Genomic DNA, 22645 nt, shown 5'->3' with positions numbered 1-22645 from the left:
GGTTTGGGCTGGCTGTGTGGGGCCAGGAGCAGAAACCCCTGCAGAAAACTCACCGGTGCTGCCTGGTGTGAAGTCATGTTTAGAAAAGTGTATGAACATCAGTATTGTTGTGTGAGCAGGAGCTCAGAACAGCTCTGCAGAGATAAGCAAAGAGCATTCAGGTGAACTCTGAAGAAAGCGGAGCCCTCGCTGCCTTAGTCAGATGTAACACCAGAAAACATCCACTGGGACAAGCAGCACGGCTTCCGCTGTCATATACAGGATTATACAGCCCTTTCACACAGGGATCAAGACCTATCGTAAAGCAATTGCTTTGCTTCACCCTTGCTGTTCTCCTGGAGTAATAAGCCCTCCCATTTCCAGTCTGAAGTTCATGTGGACATTCACTTGCTCTTCAGCACTCAAACCATTATCCTCTACAGTCTTCACCTTCCCTCCCTCCCCTTTTAAAATTTCTTTTTAAAGACTTCTAATATCCAATGTCATGTTTCATTTGGGTGGTCTAAATAAGCACAGATCTTTCTCTGACCTCTCAGGAACAGGCTCGGTCCCCTTAGCAAGTTTCTGTCTGCTTTGGATTGAATTATGTAACTTTAAGGCTTAAAATGCACAAGCATTAAGGTTGCACAAACAGCGCCTGATGATGATGTGCAAGCAACACTTCATTAATATTCGATTTCAAATGGAATTGCAGTTTTATTTGCTTCAGGCTATTCCTTAGAGATCTCAGATTAACTTTAGCAGCTGGACAACATAATTTGTACAGTACGAACAGGACCGAGTCATTTTATGCGGCAGAGCAGAGAGATGCCAATTTATTCAACCAAAGCAAAAAGTGCTCCATCATTACTGATTTCACCCCACGGCAACACAAGCTGCGATTTCCTCACATTAAAAGCAGACCACATAACACTTTATATCTATTGAAGATGATGAGGACAAGCCTTTCCATAATCACGGCCTATCTTAAACTAAATCAAAGCAGAACATACCTGACAGGTTCTGCTGTTAAGAAGGAGCTCCTAAATGACCATAAAAATCAACCCTAGGTATCCTAATTAATCTCTTTTTATTAATAAAAGACAAAGTGATTGAAGGAAAAAGTACCAATGCTCATCCAATAAGTAATTGAGGACTCTTTCTGAAAGAGGAGGAATCCTCATAGTAATGAAAACTATTTAGGACTGTTACCTCCTTCGGGATCTCTTTCAGATAAAACTCAGAAGAGATTAGAAATATATAGCAGCTTTCTTCCTCCATGACAAATTTTCAATAAATAACTTACAGAAAACAACATGACAATGAACACTAACGAACATTTTTTTTTTTCCTGAAGCTTGAAAATCTGCTGGTAAAAGTAAATATAGTTTTAAACTTCTTCAATTAAGAGTTTATAGAGTTCTCCTCATTCCTGCTCAGGAGGAAACCTTTCTCCAGGGATTACTTTGATCTGGTAGGAAGTGAGTTTATTCTTAGAAGAAACGGGCAAGTTACAGTTTGCCTGTACGTGCAAATATACACGTGTATGGGACACAGATATAATTACAAAGTGATTTACTACTACTCTGTTTCTTGTCTAAGTCTCCTGAAACATATTGCCCCTGTATGAGTCCATCAGTCCTGCTTCCCCTCTTCCCCGAGACAACGCTTCTGCCCAGAATAAAAACCAAAATCTACTTTCTATCTCCCACCATCACAAATGCAGGGCTCCTTAATAGTAAAGTGTTAGAAACAGCAAAAATAGCTGTGTTAAAACACATACATCTCTTTTTCCAGTGTGTCTCTGAAAATGTAGATTTTATTCACTTTGTCTTAGCGTTAAAGCTTTGTCAAATATTCAGGACAACCAAAGGCATCCAGCTTAAGACCCCAGACTTCACTGTTCTTCATGCTTCGGGCTGCACAGAAACACCATTTCAATTGCTGACAGGAGTCCAGTACCACTATTCGAACAGAAGAAACAAAACCCACAGCAAAAACCCAACAAAGTGACAGCGTATACAACTCCTTCCATCGCTCGAAAACACCGTCCGCACAGACACACAACTTGATGTTCTTAACCAAAACGTGCTGGCCACTGTTTATGTCAAGTTTGCCAGCAAGGCTGCTATTAAGATAAAAGTTGAAGAGTAACACAGCTGGAAGACTTATCTGTGAAGATTTGTGTTCTCCACACCTCAAGAGCGGCAGTAAAACACTTTGGACAGTTCAAGAAGAATTTAATCAATGCAGGTGTTTATATAAACAGTGTGTCATTTAAATGCATAACACAAGGAGTGTTTTATGGTCCAATTATGCCTAAATGGACCAATTAATTCTAAATACAAAATTGTACCACTGGACATTAATAACACTGAGTAGTGGGAAGTCACTATGAAAGAGCTATTATCTGTGGAGAAAAACAGCCAATATCTCTGACATACACGTGATGTAGATCTGGACAAAATGTGGAGCGCTCTCTACGGCACCTGCATCAGCTGTTTGGATAACACGCATCTGCACGTTTTTGGACAGTTACTGGTATTAAACCGCCTATAGCTACCTCAGCTACAGACCAGCACTACTTTATTCAATTGTAATATTAATGCAATCAAACAAACCATCTGCCACCCGTATTCATTCTGCTGTTTGTGTCACAGCTTTTATAATTATTGCTTCACATGAAATATTACAGGTTAATTAGCGAAGACAAAAAGTTCCCCAAGTCTTGGCAGTAACACTTCTCTGGTTTAGGTTTAAGTGTCACCCACTGGGTGTCTCACAAAGCCACCAAGACTAATAAGCTTATTCTGAATCGTTTTTCTAATAGGAAATTGCCAAGTTTGCATCTCAGCTCTTTTAATTTGCTAATGAAACCAAATCTCCCCTCGAAAGGAGAAATATCTTCTTAAAAGGACACAATTGTGCTTAGCACAACAAAACCCAAACCACTCCAACTTCACAAGAACTGCGCATAGAATTTATTGTAAACATTCACAAACTATGAAGAATTTTCGCCTACACGTGACACTATCAAGGCAGAGGCAACAGCGTTCATCTCGACCCAGACAGTCCAACTCACGCCACTCCTGGCCAGTCTGTGCTCTCCACTGTCCTTTTATTTGGTGCTTAAACAAGCAAGAGGCTCTTTAACATAGAAAACAGGACAGATTAGAGTACTAGACAAACTCGATCCTATTTCACTTGGATCTGATCGTATTGCAGAGTCCAAGGAAGGCAACATGTTCATCTGCTTTACTGTAAAATTACATTCCGCTCCCTAAATCCAAGATACAAATTCATGCCAAACTTCCACTATCTAAAGACCTCCAGCAAATAACACACAAAAAAAGGGTAAAAAATGCTGCGCTATTTACCAGCACCCCATAGAAAAAATTACAAAACCACATCATTTCAGACATATTCACAGTTCAAGAGCTACCCCAGCGCTCAAGCACAATGGAAACATCTGTTATAACAAATGATTGTTCATCTACGGTTCTTCAGCTGCTTCCACAGTTTTCCTGGAATAGTTTCACTGCAATCCATAAGTAATCTGTTAGCAATGGATTTATAAGTAAAATGTGTCGCGGCACAATTTAGTACCTGTGGTTTCAGGCAATCACTTGAGGGCTTTCAAAATGCGTAACAGAATGTCATAGTGACATTTTTAATGCTGCCTGAATATATATATTATGTGCAGCATATTATTACTGAATACATATTGAGTGCCTAGAAAAATGCCAAGCAAATGAAAGAATTTAAGGAAACAGAATTATAGTTCAAATGACTACAAAGTAAAACCTCCCCTCCAATGTAAAATACTGGAACTTAATGCTTTTCTTCTGAGCCTGAAAAGTCATTAACTGATTTATGCAAGAAGCGTTTTCAAGGCTATTGGAAGTTGTTTACTAGAGATGTCAAAGACAATCCTGTCTAAAGTGTCATATTTCAAGGCCCTATAAACAATTTTTACATTAAAAATAAATAACCAAACCAAAAACTGGTGAAGAGATGGATTTATTTTCCTAAATTAGGAGGAACACAAGCTCAGAAGCCTGTAGTTAAAAAGCCCAAGACACTCAGGGAGGCTCAATTCTCCTCCTAATGCCATGCAAGAAAAAAACCGGAACTTTTTTATTGACTTAAAGCAGCTTTTATTGTGACTCATAACACAAGCTGCCAAATGAAATACAGACTTCTTTAAAAATATGAATCAATGAAGCTTCTTCAAACTCAGCGGTTTCAATCAAGATTATTACATTTATATTTGAGATCACAAAAAGAACTCGCTCCAGAGAGTTCTGCAGCAGGCTGATGAGCTTTATAGTTAAAATCAATTTAACTGAATGTTAAGAGAACAAGACTATGGAAATGGTAAGCTGAAAAATGGAGCTATAGGCAACTCACAAGAAAGGCAAGTTGCTCAAAGATGCTGCCTCACATTGTGCCTGAGAAACAAACACAGAACTGCTCTGTGCAGCTGCAAGAATGTCAGCATTGTGCTACAGGGGAAAGAGAATAAGGTGTTAAAAAAAGTTAAGTTTTAGCCTGGTACAATTATTTTCATCAGATTTCTTGGCATTAAAGCTATTAAAACACAGCGTACCATGCAGCAGAGCGAGCGCTGGGGGCAACTGGGTGGTACTGGATGCTGCTGAATGGAAGCCCTCCATCTGAAAGCAATTCCAGCCTCAAGCAGCGCTCGCACCCAGGATCTCCAAACGATTCCTCGGGGCTGCGGAGCCGCTCGGGCACTCCTGATGCACACTCAGCTTTGACCGCTGTCACACGGCAACGGTTGAAGAACAGAGTGGTTTTAAGAAGTCTGAAGTCTAAGGGGGGATAAATAAAAACTCGACTTTCTAGCCAGAGATCTAGAGGTCTTGGAGCTTGTTCTGGAGCTCCCTCTTGAGGTTACACACGACACTATGTTAAAGACATCACAATATCCTCATAACTTACTCTATTCAAAAAAAGAGTATGTCCTTGCAAAAGAGATACTATCAAAGGCATCTCCTCAAGCCTCTGTACATTACTTCATAGAGAGCATTAGATGCTTTTGAGTTGCAAGTGCTGCCACTTGCATGTAATATAAAAGATGGTGAGCAGATAAGCACGTTAACACAGGAGGATAAACCGAAGAGACGCATTATTGCACACCTTTGGTAGCCAGAGAGCATCACAGCCAGCACAACCTTGGTTACTGTGAATCATGAAATGGAACAGTACACACGGATGATGAGAAACTAACGGTGTTGCCTATTTGTAAAGCAATAGCAACTTCGCATGGTTTATTTAAGCTGTTAACATTTCCCACTCTTTGGGCAACCTTTTATGCTTCTCAAAGCGTCCACTGCCCCTTGCTGGAGTTACCTTGCTCCACAAAACCCCACAGCGTTACACCATCATCTCTGATGCCACAAGTCACTACCTGGGCTGACATGTCTGGTTTTTAATGTCCTGAATCCATTCGGAAAATCCCTTTAAAAGGTTTTGCTGAAATGTCACTCTGGTCTGTTAGAAGAAAACAGTATCTTCCCACAAGCTCTGCAGAGCGCCACATGGAAGAAAACTTGCAACACACAAATTCCTCAGGATTTTTTTTACTTCTCCCACAATAGCTGAAGGTAAAAATTCAGATGGCCAAGGAAGGCTCTGGAAGTAGCGCAAGAGCCAACAGAACAAGGCTTGCCCAGGACGGTCATACTTCACTAATGCTGAGCCACCAACTCAGCACTTTCCTCAGTCAAACACCCGCACTGTCCAACTGAGTCCCCTGTGACCGCCCCATCCATGGAACGGATTTCTGTGAGAACACATAATTGAGAAAAGATTATTCTCTTCTAGCCAGACTTTTCCAAGGAGGGTCTCCCTCCGCCTCTTTAATCAAAAGAACTTTTTGAACCCTTTTCCAGGTCAAGCTGTGAGCTCTTCCACAGCCTATCACGGATCAAAGTCACATCATCTTAAATCTTACATCCTATGGTAAGGCTTGCAGTTTTAGCAAGCTTTTCTATTTTAGGGCAGAATAGATTTCAACTTGAAGGTCTCAGAAAAGCTACACACAGTGTATTCAGTTGTCGTTACCAATTAAAGTAACACTAAAGAAACACACAAGTCTAGAGAGATGCGAGCTCCTCTCACTGCATGCCTTTGTGTTTTTGAAATGTGCAAAATATTTGTAATTTCATAAATTAAGCCCTTAATTTGATGCCTCAGTTCTGAAACAGAATGCCAGATTATAGTCAGATCACTTTCTAAAGCAACACAAATACTTTTATTTACCCTATGCTAGAGCCTCCACCTAATATTCCATGAAAAAGACAAAACAGACAAAAAAGAAACAATTAAAAAGCCCCATACTAGGTAGAATCAGATCTTATTTGATCAACACAGAAGCTCGTGGAAATTGTGCACAACTCAACACCTGTCCCAAGTGCAACACTGAAAAGAACGGCTTGAAACTTGTACCTAGAAAGGGTCTGTCTACTGCCAGAAAGCATTGACCTAAGAGTTTTAGCTCCCTACAACAAAAAGACATCACAATAGGATACCAAAAATATCAAAGCAGCCTGGGAATACATATCATAGATCACATTAGGTGCAAAGTCATATTCTGAAGTTAAAGGTGTTTACTTACTTTTCATGGTGCCCTCCTCCTCTTCCTCTTCTGTGTTGATGACCATCGTACCCAGCTGGGATTCCAAGGTGCCATCGTGTTCTATCATCGTGTTGGCTCCATCACTCATCGTGTTGACAGCTCTTATGGTACCAGTTTCATCTCCGCTCGCCCTCACCATGGTGCCTGAATCGCTTTCATCTTCTTCCTGTACAAGGGTGCCATAAATACATTTTTACTGATGCTGGTGAAGTCACATGAGGAATGTCTTTATTCAAGGACACTCACAAGCCTTACTAATTCTGAGATTTTTTTTACAAATACACACAGAAGCGACATTTCGGTTTTAGGCACTTAGTTCTCTCCCTGTCATCTCCAAACAGGTAAGGAAAAGTCTTCATAACTTTTCTGCCAACATGATAAAGAAGAGAATAGATAAATCACAAGCAGAAGCTTCTCAATGGAAGTCATATATCATTTCAGACCCAGTGACCTGTCAGAGTACATTACAACACTCAGTCATTAGCGTTTCTACTAATGTTGCCAGTTTTAAAAGCTGAGCCAAGCCTCCTATCTCAAGTGGTGCAGTTCACTGAGGAGTCATTATTAGAAGGCAACAGCTCTAAATTTGGAGTGCGTGTGGCACTGAAGAGGAATGATCACCCTGGTTTTTAAGAGTCTGTCTTTAATGTGTAGGTAGTTTTACTTGCTATAAACTTCAGAAGCACAGAAGAAAAATAAACTGAATTTACAAATCTTTAAAAAGGAATTAAATCATTGAAGCCCAGTCATTTTTTCAGATGAAAATTCTTTCTTTTTATCTTTCCATTTGTTCATGGGTGTTAATATTACAGAAGCTAGAATTAGTGCTGTCAAGACTCAAGAGACTGGCTTGAGGAAAACACAAGCTCCTGCAACAAATTCTGGTAGGACAACTCCCTGGCAGGTGGTTACGTTAGCCAGAGGTAGTTGTTTCATTAAGCGGTGTTTGGTTCACTATGTATATATTGTCACTAGGATTTAATGAAGAACAAGGTCAAAACATCTACAACCTGTTTAGATTCTTGGAAATGTGGACCAGGTAACCAGCTAAAACAGGAGTAACTTCCTAGGTTATATTGATATCTGCTCTGTCAAGGTTGTCTATATAATTTACTTCCCAACCTCAAAACCAACAGCAAGAGGAGGAGAAAACCACACGACATGTTCATGGAGGAAAAGTAATTTTATGTGGAGATGAGTGGGTGAGAGGAAGCAATAAATTTGTTATCTACACATCATTTAACAAAGGACTGCAGCAGAAATTTCCACGGCGCTTGGGGACACTTTTCTCTAGGAGACACAGACTAGTGAAGCTTCAGGAAAACACACACTGACAGAGACCGCTCAGCTCCACTACACAGACACCATCTCTCAGCAACGTGATTCCAGATCACTCAGAAATGAAGGAGAGACGGTAAGGACAACACTCTTAGAGTCAACGTCATGGCAACATGACCAGTAAAGTTACTTCCACACTGAATAAACAGGTGGTCCTAAACTGGAAAACCAGACCACCAAAGTCTTCAGCACAGACACTGTGGACCATGCTACTCAGGTCTAACCTCTGAACGGGACTGGCACACAAAGCCTTTTTTTGCCCATTTCATTTGTTCAGGTTGAAGCAGGCAGAGGCTCATAAAACAGTTTTCAACATGCTTTCCATATTCACATGCTGTAACCACTGAAACAAGGAGCCCGAGCTTAAATTCACAGCAACCCCCTGAACACTTGTCATGCCCTCACCTCAGGTTTCTGTCGGTTGTTCTTGTGTAGTAGAAAGTTTCTATAAGGGGGGTTCTAAAGCACAACAATAGTAAAACAACATAACATACTTATATCATAGTGCATCAGAGATGATATAATTATTTTATACTAGGAGAGCAGTCTAAGACCTGAATGTACAATGAAAAATATTCAATACTGCATAAATAATATAATTTAACTGGGAAAATGTATCAAGTCTTTTGCATACTCTACTTCATAGACTTATTCAATCACAGGTCTCTAGCTGCACTCTGAGCCCAACAGTAAGTCATACATGCTGGGTATCCCACTCCAGTATAAAGACTGAGCGGAGACTAAGCATTGGGTTAAGCAGTCAAAGTAGAAAACTTGAGAATTAAGTCTAATCCATGGATGATTGGACAAAATATTTAAAAAACAAAACCTCAAGCAGCTAAGCCTTACGAAAGGAACAACGGTCCGGACTTTGTACGCTTTTACTATTAAACACTCACTGAATTTTCTTCATCATCTTGATCTAGTTCACGCTGTTGTGCCTCTTGACGTTTCAGCTTGATGTCCATTGCTTCATTAATCAAGTCTCGCAGAATTGACACTCCCTTGGCACTTTTAACAAATGGATGCTGAGAAGTATTTTAAAAACAAATAAGCACTGTGTCCAAACCAAGACATAACAGTAAAACACTGTTACTATGGCTTACTTCCAATCAAAATTAAGGTTTAACTCAATACCTAAATTAATACCTCACTAAAACAAAAATCCAATACTTCTGTTTGGCATTAGAGGGAGACATCGCATCCTCCAAGAAAGTACAAAAAAACCTCTAAAAGCCAAACAAACAAACCAACCCAGAGAATCCAAAGGTAGGAAGCAGATGTTAGACTGGTTCTTAGAGAACTGAAAAGTTGGAAGTTGAGTGCAAGATTTTTTAAATCAGATATTCAAAAGTAAAACATGTAGTGAGAAGGAGCACCAAGAAATGAAAGTATCACCTCGGACAAGCAGCACTGCCTACCATACTGCCTCTCTAGAGCTTAGGTTATGGTAAGAAAAGGCAGACCTGCAGAAGCTGTGTGGCAGTGGCACGCTGCTCCGGGCTCTTCACGAGACACTGTTTTACAAAGTCCGTGAAGTTGTCTGACCAGAGCTCTGGTTTCCGGAATGTTGGAGGTGGGTTGGTAGGAATCATGAAAATTGCCTGAAAACAGAAGAATATTCCAGATTTCTAAACAACGTTTAAAGCTTTCCAACAGTACAATATATATACACTGGTACTAAACAATAATAGACATTTCAAGTTCACTGCTTCTGAAGAATTTATGCCAATATTATACACAAATTTGTTTGGAGGAATCAAGTATCAAGAAACAAGACTTTCCTCGATAGGTGCTTACACCTCTGTCTGAGCCATTACATGCCTCAAATGGTGTGAACTGGCCATTTTTAAGCCTTAAAAATTTGTCTTTGCATTAAAAAAAAAACTGCTTTGGATAATACAGCTGAAAATAAGTTTATTCACACCCGACACAGGGAGCTGCAGCTATGTCTTAACAGAAGATGATTGCAATTTCCCTTCTCACGCAGATTCTCCTTCTCAAAGACTTGTTTTTAATTCAATCAACACTACAAAGAAATGACAGAAAACAAATCATTTACTCCAAATTAAAAGCCAGATGGTATGTTGCTGTGTTATTCAACCAGCTATAATAGCAAAATCTTTCCAAACAGCAATATATTCTAAAAGACCACGGTCCTTACCCTCATAGGATGAATATCTGCATATGGTGGTTTGCCTTCAGCCATTTCTATTGCAGTGATTCCCAGCGACCAGATGTCTGCCACACAATTGTACCCAATTTCTTGAATCACTTCTGGAGCCATCCAAAATGGGGTCCCTATAACTGTGTTCCGCTTTGCCATGGTGTCCTGAGAAGAAAAGCAGGACAAAGAGCCAGACAATGATAATTTTATTAGCCACAAACATTCATTAATGAATCATCACCCTAATTATCTTCCACTTGCACGTCTGCACATTATTAGACTCAGCAGGACTGGGATACAGAGGGCTGCAAAAAGAATTGAAATGTGCTTACGGAAGTTACAAATACCCTGAATAAAACAGCAAGTGCAATTGCAAACCATTCCTTTGGTATAACAGCTTCCACAGAGGAAGCTCTGCTCTAACGTGTTGCTGTTTTAGTATCTCATTACATTGACGTAAAGTGTTAAAAACCAGTTCAGAACAATTTCTCAAGGTTTCCACAAGCGCGTCACACTCACATACAAGTTGAAAAGGTAAACTGGGGTGTACACAACCATCTTGGTTGTACTTACTGTAAGTTGTCCTGCCACTCCAAAATCTGCAAGTTTAGCATGTCCCTCTGTGTTTAGCAATATATTTCCAGCTTTGATGTCCCTGTGTATTTTCCTCATAAAATGCAGGTACTCCAGTCCTTTCAGGGTTGATTGCACTATTGTAGCGATTTCCTCCTCTGTGAGCTTAAGAAAAAAAGAGAGTTACTATCAACCTATCAGTTGCTGGGATGTAACACTATGGTGTTTCAGTCTGTTTCCCTGAGATTCAATAATTAACCATTTAATTGCCTTCGCTAAAGTTGCCATATTAATGGGAAATCAATTAGCGACTTACAGCATTATGCAGTAGAATTAGATTATAAACAGCACACACATACCATATTTCACATACCATAACCCTTTCTCAACTAATTCTTATCTTGCAAGACATATTATTTTACTTAGTGTTTATTTCGAAGGCATTTGCCAAACAAGCCAGAGTAGAGTCTGTTTTTGGGAATCAGTCTGGCTTTTCAGAAAGCCAAACCAAAAATCTGCTTCACTGCATTATCCTGATAACCAAAACTTGATCAATGTAATCAGTTTTCTCCTTTTTCAGAGGAACAAATGAACTGCATCCCAAGTTATGGCCAATGGTTGTGTCAGACATTGAACATCACGAGAATCATGCCCAAACTGTTCAGTTTCCTTGAACCACGGACACCCATATTTCCCACTCATACATTCAAAGGAGAAAGGACGTACAGTTTTATTTCGTAATCGAATAATATCAGACACAGATCCAGCGCCGCAGTATTCCATGACTATCCACAGGTCTGTGTTCTTAAAATAGCTGCCGTAATATTTCACCACATGAGGACTACAAATTGTGAGAAAAGGAGAAGAAAACAATGGGTCAAATACCAGTAACCAGCATACCTGAACAAGCAAAGTGCACTGCAGAGCCCCTACGTAAGTTTTAGAAATTCAGAGCTGAAGTGCCACTGAAACCCTGATCAAAAGTATTCCAAACTGACTGAACCGGCACAGGGCTATGCACCCTCAGCAGTGCTTACCTGACCTGTCAGCTGGTCAGTTCAGGGAGCTAAACCCCCTGAAAATAAATCCTATAGAAATAAGGAGCGATCAGCCTTTGATTTGGTTTAGCTCTCTGGACTGGAACGCAACAAGGTCAGTGCTGCGGCCAGCAAGAAGGCAGGACAAGGGAATGAGAAATGCACCCTGGCACTAAAGCTGCTGCAGAGCATTTGCAACCAATGGAAACATTAAACAAGGTCCAAAGTTTGCTAGAAAAGTGCTACCGTGTTCAGTAAGAGGACTGTTCCCCTACTACCACAGGCACTTGTTTCTATAATTTAGTCCAGGATGTATTTTAGGAATCCAGTTCCTAAGACTGCCTCTCACAGTCAGTTATCTGGCTGCCCAAAAAGCAAACAACCCAGAAAAGCATATCAATCCGAATAACCATCTCCCCTCTGGAAAAGGTAAAGTAGAAAATGACCAGAATGACTGTTCCTGATTTTGTGGGAATGGAGGTAAGAGACAAAAGTGCAGTTGATCTATTCTCTGCTGAATATTTTCTAACAAAAAACTAGAAAACTAGAAAACCAAAGTCAGTGTCTTTCTGCTTGCACAGAAAATGTGATGCTCCAGTGATTCACTCCCTCTGCTGTTCATAACCGTAAAGTCTCGTTTTAGGCCTTACAATGTTAATATTAAATCTATTTTAAGAGACACTAGTAATGGTTTCCAAGTTATACAGTAATATTTTTCACAAAAAAATTATTTTGAAGCTACATTTTGTTGTCTGCCACCAGTCACCTTCATCTAAAGTTAGTGAAAGTGAAATGCTATTGAGTGACTGGGTTTTATATTGCTAATGTAATTTATTTTAAATGGTTTTCCATGCCTAAAGTGCCTCAAAATAGTGCTGCTTAAGGCTAAATTCATAACGCTAGGAGAAATTAGTATATTTCAAACTTTCAGCCCAGGACACAGTTTGAGAGGAGATCCTCTGCACCCATGAGCTCTTCATTAGCCAAGTCGTTACATCTTTTCCCATGAGCAACATGCAAAGGCAGCCCAGAGAGCCAGCCAGCAGGTTATTCCGGGGATGCTCAGATCAGCAGATGACTTGTACCGCACTAGAACCTGCACAGGCAGGAACTGGGGAAGGACAATTCTGCCACCCAAGCAGGTGACAGCACGTAGATTATACACATGCAAGAGCAGCCATGCATTAGTGGCTCCTGTCCATGTGCCCCTTAAAAACAAACCAAATCCCCTCTCCTAACAGTTTTCTATGGCCATACCAAAACTTGTTTAGAAATCATTAACCCTTTGGACACAGGACCTGCTGTTGGAGAACACAATTGAGTTATCACTGCTCAACAAGCGAAGGCATGTCAGGAAAACTGCAGTCACTGCTCTTCGCTGGCAGCGAGTGCGAGGTCATTTGACTTGGCTTGATGCTCCTTGGTGCAAGCCACTTTTTTGTTGTCTTACCTTTGCTTGGATTAACACTACCCAAATTGTCAGTTAACATGACTCGGTTGATACGAGGTAACTTGATCATATCAGTCCAGCCTTTTAAAAAATATTTAAGGCAACATCGTGGCTTTTATTTGATTAAATGCTAGATCATAAACAACACTTTTCTTTGCATACTGATAATGGGTTTTGCAGTACACACTTACCTGTCACATTGCTGCATTATAGATATTTCCTTTATAATCTCTTGCAGGTCAGATTCCACAGGAACTTGTTTAATTGCAACAACTTGACCCGTTTCTTTATGAATTGCTTTGAACACACTGCCATAGGAACTATGAAACAAAATATTATACACTAAATACAATAACATTTGTAGAAATCCAAATGTTATGGTTTTGCTTCTTGCAAGTAAAAAATTAACTATCCTCCCACCAAAAATATTTTGTATTGTAATGTAAATAACCAGTCCACCAGCTTCTAGACACTCTAAGAATATAAATAAGTCACAGCACACCGAGACAGTCAGAAAGGAGCCAAACATTGTTACACTGCTCACAGCTCTGCAAGGGCCTTTTACACAAATCCAGCAAGTACAACTCTCCTTTTCCAGCTGCGCATCAGTAAGAACTACGGCTCTGGTCAGAAAGGTTCGATTGTTCTTGTCAGGTATTGTCTGTCTTATTTCCAACTTCTTTACTCACATCAGCCACAGAGATTTACAACTCATTTTTTCAAATGAACTATTTAAGGCAGCAAGTGTCACTCACCAAGTGCTCCCAGGCAGCTCTGCCTTACCAAGTGGCACAATGCAGCACAAGTTCATTTCCACCACGTGGATCTTCCACAGGAGGTACCAGGGATGAACAACAAAACCTCCCGAGTTCCACAGAGCCCCATCAACTCCAGACTGGCATTTTTCAACAATGTTTTAGCTCCCTACTTCTGAACAGTAAGCTGTTTGGATAAGAGAACTTATTCTAGGCAAAAAAATATCTTTATTCTGTTACTAACCACGCAAAATGTTAGTGCACACCGCTGCAGTAATAGGATCATGACAAAAGTGAAAAATCAGAGACCACTGAACATGTACCCGTTCCATGGATTTGTTCTTAGAGAAACGGACATTTGGCACATCGCAATAGACTACATACCCTTCTCCAAGCTTCTCCAATACATCAAATACTTCTTCAGGTTGTTTGGTTAAACTGTCTTCATCTAACTTCTTCAGCTGCCTGTATAGGCAAGAACAGAGAAATTATTACATTTAATTTTACGGCACTTTGGGCTTTGCTGAAACAGAAGAATCAACAGCGTCATGTAAATGCGCACAAGGGTTAGCATGAAGTAAATTGATTACAAGGTAAGCTTATCTCACCTGACCACCAGATTGAGTGTTATTATTATTATTATTATTATATATTACTAGCACCCAATAGCAAAAGAGGACTGGGAATTACAGAGAACAGAATGTGTTCAGGTGCACAAATCTACAGTTCTCCTTGGTGGAAACGCACCTCAGGACCTATACGCTGGTGGTCAAATCCCAACACAGCACTGCGGAGTCTCGCAGTGACTGCACATATCTGCCCAAGTTCAATATATTGAAGGGAAGGATATGGACTAAGGCCATGCAAAAGGGAACATCATCTCCCCTGGTGCCCTGGAATATGTGTGGAATACATTTGTGGGGAGAAAGGAGGCAATGCCGATCTCACTTGCGTGCTTTTAACATCAGAAGTTCAGATCTTGACTGTAGGCCTGTATATACACTATGAAAATTCTAACAGGAAAAAGAAGAAAGAAAACCGATATCTCTTTAAGGATCTTAACCCTGCTTGGTCCATCCCTCTTCAATGCATTGCTGGTAAGTGTCAGCTGAAATACCTCCTAGGAAATGCAATGTACTGGGACCCCTTTTTCAGCTCCCCTCACCCCCAGTACAACTTCTGGGAGATTCTGTACACAAGGCAACAACAAGATCAACCACATTTGTTTCCATCCTCCTCTGTCACACTGGAGAGCATTTCGCCAAGAAACCTCTTGAAACAGCCAAGGACTGTATCAAAAAAAAGTTCTGAAAACAAAGTGTTTTATTGTCGGATGAACAGTATGCAACAGCTCCAAACAAGCGCTCTTTTATTTTCGCATGAACTAAAAAAACCAGTCTGAAACAAAAACAAAACCACAAAAAATGTACAAACAAAATAAATTTAAAAAACAAAACACAAACCTCCAAGCGCCACAAACCAGCTCATGCTAGTTTTTGAAACACAGAAAATTCTTAAGTCTTGGAGTTTTCAGAATTTACTGGTCTCACAGCGAGTAAGGCTTGAAACAAAACGAGCGTGGTCACCTGCAACTGCAAATTAGCACTGAAAGCTCTTACTGCTGCTATTAAAGATCACAACTCCAGCCACAGGAATGCTAATTCTGATACTAAATACATTTTTATTTTTCCTCAATTTCTTCAGAAACAGGGTGAGAAACCGCTCATTGATCCCTGGCTATTATGTTTAGGTACAAAAGCCATATAGGAGGAGCAGCTCACGCACGGAGTACATACAATGGCTTCCTGAAGCAAAGGAAACATTATAAAGAAGCAGAGTCAGGAAGTGGTGAAATACTGAAAGTCATCACTGGCTTCCCTGCAAAGATAAGCACTAACCCACAGAATGTTTCTTGTCCTTGTGAAAATGGGGAGGGAGGAGGTGTTGGAAGAGAAGGGGAAAAAAATACATATGTATTGGTGACTACACAAGCTGCCATATCCAAGGAACCCAAAATGGGTAATGCAAGAGGCAGATCCTTCTTGCTGAAGTTAAAATGAGGCCTAAATTCTATTAAACAAGGGGTTTTCACATAATCAAACACAGTAACCAGACAACAACTGTGCTTACATCAAACCACCTCATCTCTGCTGCAACCCAGGGCCGCAGGTACTGTGCACCATCCAGCTCGCCCAGCGCACTCGCTGCTGTCAAAGGCAAACTCTGCTTTTTTTGTGGTGTGTTTATACAACAGACGGAACAGCAACACAGAACAAGTTGTTACTCAAATACCAGCAAAAACAATTACAGAATAAAAACGGACTTTTAAATTTTTTTAATGGAAAATACATATCTGTTTAACAAAATAAAAGAGTGTGTCACGGAGGAGCAGACCTGGCAGCCTCCTCGGGACACAGCTGCAAAGCACCGATAGCATTTTGACAGCCCAACCCTTCATTTAAACCGCTGCCGGTCCCCAATCACTCCCCTCGCTGGGGGTCACCGGCCTGTCCGGGACCAGTGCGGGGCAGGGGGGACTGGGCACGGCACCGGGCCCGACGAACCGGTACCGAACTCATCCCAAGAGAGACTGGAGCAAATGTCAGGTTGCTGGGGCTCTGTCATTGCACCGGAGAGGGGCAGCACAGCCCCCGGTACAGACACGTCCACCGGCGTGAGCTCCGGTACCTCAGTTCAAGCCACTTTCCCAGCACCGGAGCTCGATGCTGTCACCGCACGCACTCACCGGCGCTGCCCGGTTGGTCCCGCCGAAGGCCCCGCTGCCTCTCCAGTCGCTGCCTGCACCATGCGCCGGCCCGGGAGCTCAGTCCCGCCGGCTGCCCCGCTCCCGCCGACACCCCTCGGGCCCGGGACGCGCCGCTGACAGGAAAGACGCGGCCCGCACAGGGGCCGGCCAAGTCGCAGCAGTCCCGGTCCCCACGCGGATACCCCCGTTCCACTTACCGGCGCGGGTTCCGCAGCTGCACCGTCTCCATGGCGCTGCGTGGCGGCGGTCACCGAGCGGAGCAGTCCCTCACTCACCCCTCCATCGCCGCCCGCCGCGCCGCCGCTTCCGCTCCGCTACCGGAAGCCCGCGGGGAGCGCCCGCCCCGCCCCGCCGGGCGAGGGGTGTGGTCTGAGCAGGCCCCGCCCCCAGCGGCAGGGGCGTGGCCTCCCCGGCCCGGCGCGATGGCGGCGTCCCCCGGTGCGCTGCGTCGGGCCGGTAACGAGGAGTTCCGCCGCGGGCAGTACGGGCCGGCCGCCGCGCTCTACACCCGCGCCCTGGAGCTGCTGGAGGCCGCAGGTACCGCGCGTCCCGGGCCGGGCGGATGAGGTGGGGGGGGCAGGCGAAGCGGAGCGGAGCTGAACCGCGGTCCCGTGTGTCCCGGCGCAGGGGAAGCCGCCGCCGAGGAGCGGAGCGTGCTGCTCGCCAACCGCGCCGCCTGCCACCTCAAGGACGGCGCCTGCGGCCTCTGCGTGACCGACTGCAGCAGGTGAGCGGCGGTGGGGCCGGGCAGCGGGGGTGATGGGGCCCGAGGGCACCGGGCCACGGGGGTGGCAGGGCCGGGGGGTCGTTCGCTCGCTCCCGCACCGCGAGGGCGGCGAGACGGGGCTGGTGGCAGCGCCGGAGCGACACCAGCCTGGCCGTGCCGTGCCCGATCCTCCGCGGCCCCCCGGGCTGACCTCGCTCCCGGCGGCTCTGTTCCCTCCACCCAGCGCCCTGCAGCTGGTCCCGTTCGGGATCAAGCCCCTCCTCAGGCGGGCCGCGGCCTACGAGGCCCTGGAGAGGTACCAGCTGGCCTACGTGGACTACAAGACCGCACTGCAGGTGGACTGCTCCATCCCGGCTGCGCACGATGGCGTCAACAGGTAAGGAATGCCATGCCATGCTCTGGGGTGACACCGGCAGGGTTGGGGACACAGCAGCTTGGGTTGGCGCTCCTGTGAGCCTTGCTGTGTTCCTGCAGCCGTGTCGGGAGCGAGCTCGGTCCTGAGCACATGGCTGAAGCGATTGAGGATTCTTGATGCTTTGCGCAAGGCGCAGGCTTGGCCACACTGTCTGCCCTTCAGGATGCTGGCTGAGGGCTGGGAATGAATTTCCTGGGACAGTTTCTGCTTTGCTCAGTGCCTGTTTTAAACCAAATACTTAACTACAGGCTCCAGCTCCCTGTGCTGACTGAGTTTACAGGCTGCCATAGCCCTTTCCTCCTGCGGGAGCTATCTGCTTCACCGCTTCCCAAGAGTGAGGACTGACACGCACACCTCTTGCTCCACTGAGCACTGACAGCTCCAGCCCTCGTCCTCTGGTATTTTTAGCCCTGCTGACATGAAGAAGCTCCTTTCATTAATGTCCTGCCTGTAGAAGGAGCTTAGTTTAGATGCATGTGAAGGGGTTAGTGGAGATGTGCTGTTCTCAACACATGAGCCAGGTTACAAAGCAACCATGCTGGCTCCTGCATGTCCAACAGACAGTGTGACCACCAGCCCTCTCTTCCAGGATGACTAAAGCTCTGCTGGAGAAGGATGGTGTGAACTGGCGCCAGAAGCTCCCGCCAATCCCCACGGTCCCTGTTTCTGCCCAGACAAGGTGGAATGTTCCTTCTGCCGGGGCCCCCGGGGCAAACACTCCTCCTGCAGCTGCACAGCGGGCAGGACCAGGTGAGAACGTGCCCTCGAGCCGGGCACAGAGCCCTGCAGCACACAGGGTGATGAACAAGGCAGCTGCCAGGCCTGCTCAGCCTGTCAGCAGCTGGGGCCTGGAAAACCCTGAGCCTGGTTCTGCCAGAGCCTCTTCGGTTGGTTCTGGATCCTTTGATGTCTCTGTGTCTCGTCTCTGGTATGGGGATATTTGCTTTTTGAGAGGCTGCACTGATCTTATCGGTTTTATAGTGTTCTGTATGCTTTCTCACTGTTTCCAGACCAGGCTGCTGCTGGCACCGAGAGGGCTCAAACTCTGAAGGCAGAAGGAAATGAACTTGTAAAGAAAGGAAACCATAAAAAAGCAGTTGAGAAGTACACTGAGAGTTTAAAGCTCAACCAGGAATGTGCGACTTACACCAACAGGTACTGCTCAGCTCTTTGCCCAAGTACTTCTTTGCCCTTTATAAAAGCCACCGTGGTGCTTCTAACAGAGCTGTCTAATGATTGCTCCAAGTGGTCTTCCCTGTAGCTTGTATGAAGTTCTCTGATATGTGATGTAATCTTACAAGTCTGTTTTAGAGTCCAGCTTTGTGCTGCGCAGAGCTTGGCTGAGGTCTGTTGTGTGTGTTGCAGCAGCAGAAGCTGCTTTTAGCTGAAGATCTCTAACCTGGTAATTGCATTTCAGAGCTCTCTGTTACCTGACTCTGAAGCAATACAAGGAAGCTGTACAGGACTGCACAGAAGCTCTGAGGTTAGATCCTAAAAATGTTAAGGCGCTCTACAGGCGTGCTCAAGCACTTAAAGAACTAAAGGTAAGTCAGGAGTTTTTGAATGGTTTTAGGCTAGGATTAGGTGCCTGTTCATGTTTGATCAGAGCAAGAAATGCCATTTAGAGCTCGTTTCTGTGCTAGACAACATCTGCCATCAAGTAGCTGAGATCTGTGTGGACTCAGAGGGGATTTTCTTTCATATCACTATTTGCTGGTTGGATCTTGTGAGTTTCTCAGCACCAGGTCCTGGTTTTGGAGATGCTGGAAGCAGCTACATGTTGCACTGAGCTTTTTGTGTCTGGTGAGAGATTATCTAGGCAGTACTGGAAGACTTATTGCATTTCTGCTGGACTCAGAACCCTCTTGAGTGATGAAATTGTCTTCTTAGCCCTAGTTTAAGCGTATTTTAGAACAGCTACATTAGTGCTAGTGCTTAAGCAATTATACAGGGGGAGGCACAGGCTCAGCTGTGTTATGGGTAGTAATTCTGCAGCAAGAGCATTAGACTGAATTTTCAATCTACTAACACTTAAAAAAATATTCTCTTTCTAGGATTACAAATCAAGTATTGCCGATATCAAGAGCTTGTTGAAAACCGAACCAAAGAACACAGCTGCACTGAGATTACTGCAAGAACTGAACAAAGCCTAGGGTAACCAAGCAACAAGGAAAGCTTTGTTTTCCACTGCAGAAGAAAGTATTTTCCCTTCTGATGTTGTTACAGGGACCAACCTTAATGCAGGATCGGTATTGAAATCTATCATCTACTGCTGCTGAGATGTAACAGGTTCTACGCCAGCACAATGAATGTTAAGACACACAATCTGTATCAAACTCTATTATCTGGCTCTAAGATCATTCAGAGTTTTAATGCCTCTCCCTGTGAGGCATATGGGTTACCTTCCCTGACTGAAGTCAACTTGGCTGTAACTATTGGCCTCAGGGACTCTTTCCACGTTGGTTAAGATGCATGTGGGGTGGCTCTTTCTGAAGAGCTACAGACAGATTATTTTCTTTTTGTCTTTAACAGGTGACAGTTTTGCTACATTTGTGCTGCTATTAATTAAATAAGGTTGCTGCAGGAACTGCTGCAGTTTTCCTGGCACCACATACCATTGTGGTAACACAGGCACAGTTACTTGCATAGGGCTGAGCTAGTTTCGTCTCCCACTTGATGCCTGCTGGCCCTCAGCTGAGTTCCTGCTGCTTAGTGTGGCTGGGCAGACCTTTGCAGTAGCAGCTTTTGTTGTTTTTAATTAGACTGCACATTTAGGAAAACAGCAGCAATTTAAGCCTGCCTTGTTACACTGTGCACTACTTCTTTTAAGATTCTGGGTGCTTGGGAACTTTACAATTGTTTTTTTGTGGGTTTGTTTGTTTTGTTTTTTTATTAAAAAACCCCACTTTAGCTCCTCTGTGCCTTTTGGAGCAGTTGCTATAGGATGTTACAGGGAGCAGGATATGCAGTAAAATTCCAGCTGAGGTCTGGCTTACTACTTCAATGCATGTTTATATTTACCTGGTATGATGGCACTGACTTAAAATGGTGGATAAAGAGAGATTTGGATTTATTCTATGAACCATTAAAGCCATGTTTATTTTCACTTCAGAGCTGTGTTTTTTATGTGATGGATGGTATAGGGGAACTGGAACACTTTAACCACTTCATACTGTCCCTCCCTTTTTGTCCAAGGAGTTCAGCCGCTGCTGTCCAAGGCCTTGCTCTGTCAGATGGTGACAACACATCAATGTTTCTCACCACTGTTCACACTGTGCACAGGTAGAGTGCTTTAACTGGTGAGTCAAGACGCTGGACAACACTAGACCTGCAGCAACTTAAACTCCCTGTATCTCCACTGATCCTTGCCCGAGCTCCCAGCAGGCAAGGGTGATGGATGTCAGGGTGGGGAAGCGCAGGCCAGCGGTACACAGATAAGCAGAGGTCACAGAATACAGGAGGAAGGCTCATTTCACTTAGTGAAGAGCTATCCTTTTAACAGCCCTGCTGTGATCTGGAGCAGCAGATACCTGCCCTGTTCAACTATTTATGACACCTCTCAGCAGCAGCAGCAACACATTTTTGTACCTTATCTCTGAGACTTTCCCCAGCAATAACACCAGGTAGATAGAGATGAAGCACAGCAACAAAACACACTGCTTCAAGCCCAGAGTCATTCTGCTCCTGTCTCCTCCTCTGCTCCAGCAACCGTGCTGCTGGAGAGCTTGTCAGCAGCACCCCTTCCAAAAGGCACAGCAGCTACTCCAAACAGGAGACTCCAGCTTCACATTTGCATTGCTGCTCCTCCCTCCATTCCCTAAAGGCTCAGACTTGCCCAAAGGGGATAAGCGAGGGAGCTGAAAACTTTCCAGTATCCTCTAGTAAACATGGGTATCCAAGCCCCAACTTCACCTTTTCTGATAAACATTTGAAAGACTCTGGTCCTTGTTCCTGTCCTTTTTTAAGCTATTTGGTGTCCCTGTGTTCCTGCATTCTCTGCAGCTGTCCTCTCAAGCCAAGCCCTCTGGCATCAGAGGTGGCGTCACAGGCATATCTGAACCAGCCTGTTACACCTGAAAAGAGAGTTGCAGACAAGCTGGCCAACAGCAGAATGAAGTTTACCTGTACAGTTCCATTCCAGCTTCCTGTATGCATTCCACTCCTGCAAATATACATCTTTCCTCTGGAGACAAAGCATAAAAGCTTCCAGCCAGTTACACTTTGGGAGAAATAACAACTTAAATGAAGGTCCTGTATATTAGTTAGACTGAAGTCCTTTATAAGCATCTCACTGAGAAGGAGATACTTCAGTAGTGCACAGTTCAGGCACCAACTATGAGGAAAATGAATATTTAAGGAGGTTTGAGGAAAAAAATGTCAAAAAAAGAAAAAAAAAAAAGCAAGAAAAAGGAATGATGAAAAGCCCCAGGGAAGAGTCTCAGCTGAGCAGACACCACACAGGAGCAAACATGTGATTTGTTAAAATGCTGGAAGGAAAACAAGAGGTAGGAGGGATGACTCTGCAGTGAGCTGAAGCGAGAGTATGAGCCAGCACAGCAGGAAGATGGAGAGAGCAGCACCAGCACCCAGGCTGGGCAGAAAGAAGGCGGGTGGTGCTGGTGGAGGTGTGCTCCTGCCAGCGGGAACGCTCAGCAAGGTCAGGTACCAAAGGAGCCCCTAGGAACAGAAATTCCTAAGTAGGAAGAACAGAGTGGTAAGTCTAGGTTGACAACAAAAACATGGCCTGGGAGAGGCCCAGAGAGCAGAACAGAG

The 22645-nt window shown here is 43.9% G+C and overlaps 2 protein-coding genes across 5 annotated transcripts in view; one reads left to right on the top strand and one right to left on the bottom strand.

The window, feature by feature from the left end:
* The window catches only part of STK4 (serine/threonine kinase 4), a 42315-nt gene extending 25281 nt beyond the window's left edge, over window positions 1-17034 (bottom strand). For 3 of the 4 annotated variants that reach the window (XR_013922917.1, XM_080354763.1, XM_080354765.1), the window contains exons 1-9: window positions 16928-17034; window positions 14348-14428; window positions 13400-13528; window positions 11448-11562; window positions 10722-10886; window positions 10146-10313; window positions 9448-9585; window positions 8881-9009; window positions 6623-6809 (exon numbers count right to left, since the gene is read on the bottom strand). Coding sequence is in view for 3 of the 4 variants with exons in the window: in XM_080354763.1 (XP_080210889.1) it covers window positions 6623-6809; window positions 8881-9009; window positions 9448-9585; window positions 10146-10313; window positions 10722-10886; window positions 11448-11562; window positions 13400-13528; window positions 14348-14428; window positions 16928-16959 (1144 nt within the window). In the remaining variant the exon portion in view is untranslated. Of the gene's footprint in view, window positions 1-6622; window positions 6810-8880; window positions 9010-9447; window positions 9586-10145; window positions 10314-10721; window positions 10887-11447; window positions 11563-13399; window positions 13529-13963; window positions 14166-14347; window positions 14429-16927 lie in introns of those variants that run through there. The other variant, XM_080354764.1, reaches the window with a different exon arrangement.
* A 102-nt stretch (window positions 17035-17136) lies between these two features.
* Window positions 17137-20983, top strand: TOMM34 (translocase of outer mitochondrial membrane 34). Its single transcript, XM_080354658.1, has 7 exons — window positions 17137-17267; window positions 17358-17457; window positions 17681-17833; window positions 18462-18622; window positions 18883-19027; window positions 19290-19416; window positions 19927-20983. The coding sequence occupies exons 1-7, from the start codon at window positions 17153-17155 to the stop codon at window positions 20023-20025; spliced, it is 900 nt and encodes a 299-aa protein (XP_080210784.1). The 5' UTR covers window positions 17137-17152; the 3' UTR covers window positions 20026-20983.
* The last annotated feature ends 1662 nt before the right edge of the window (window positions 20984-22645 follow it).

This window comes from Nesoenas mayeri (genome assembly GCF_963082525.1).
Source record: "Nesoenas mayeri genome assembly, chromosome: 16".
NCBI classification, from domain to species: domain Eukaryota; kingdom Metazoa; phylum Chordata; class Aves; order Columbiformes; family Columbidae; genus Nesoenas; species Nesoenas mayeri.
This window is presented reverse-complemented; position numbering and strand designations above follow the sequence as displayed.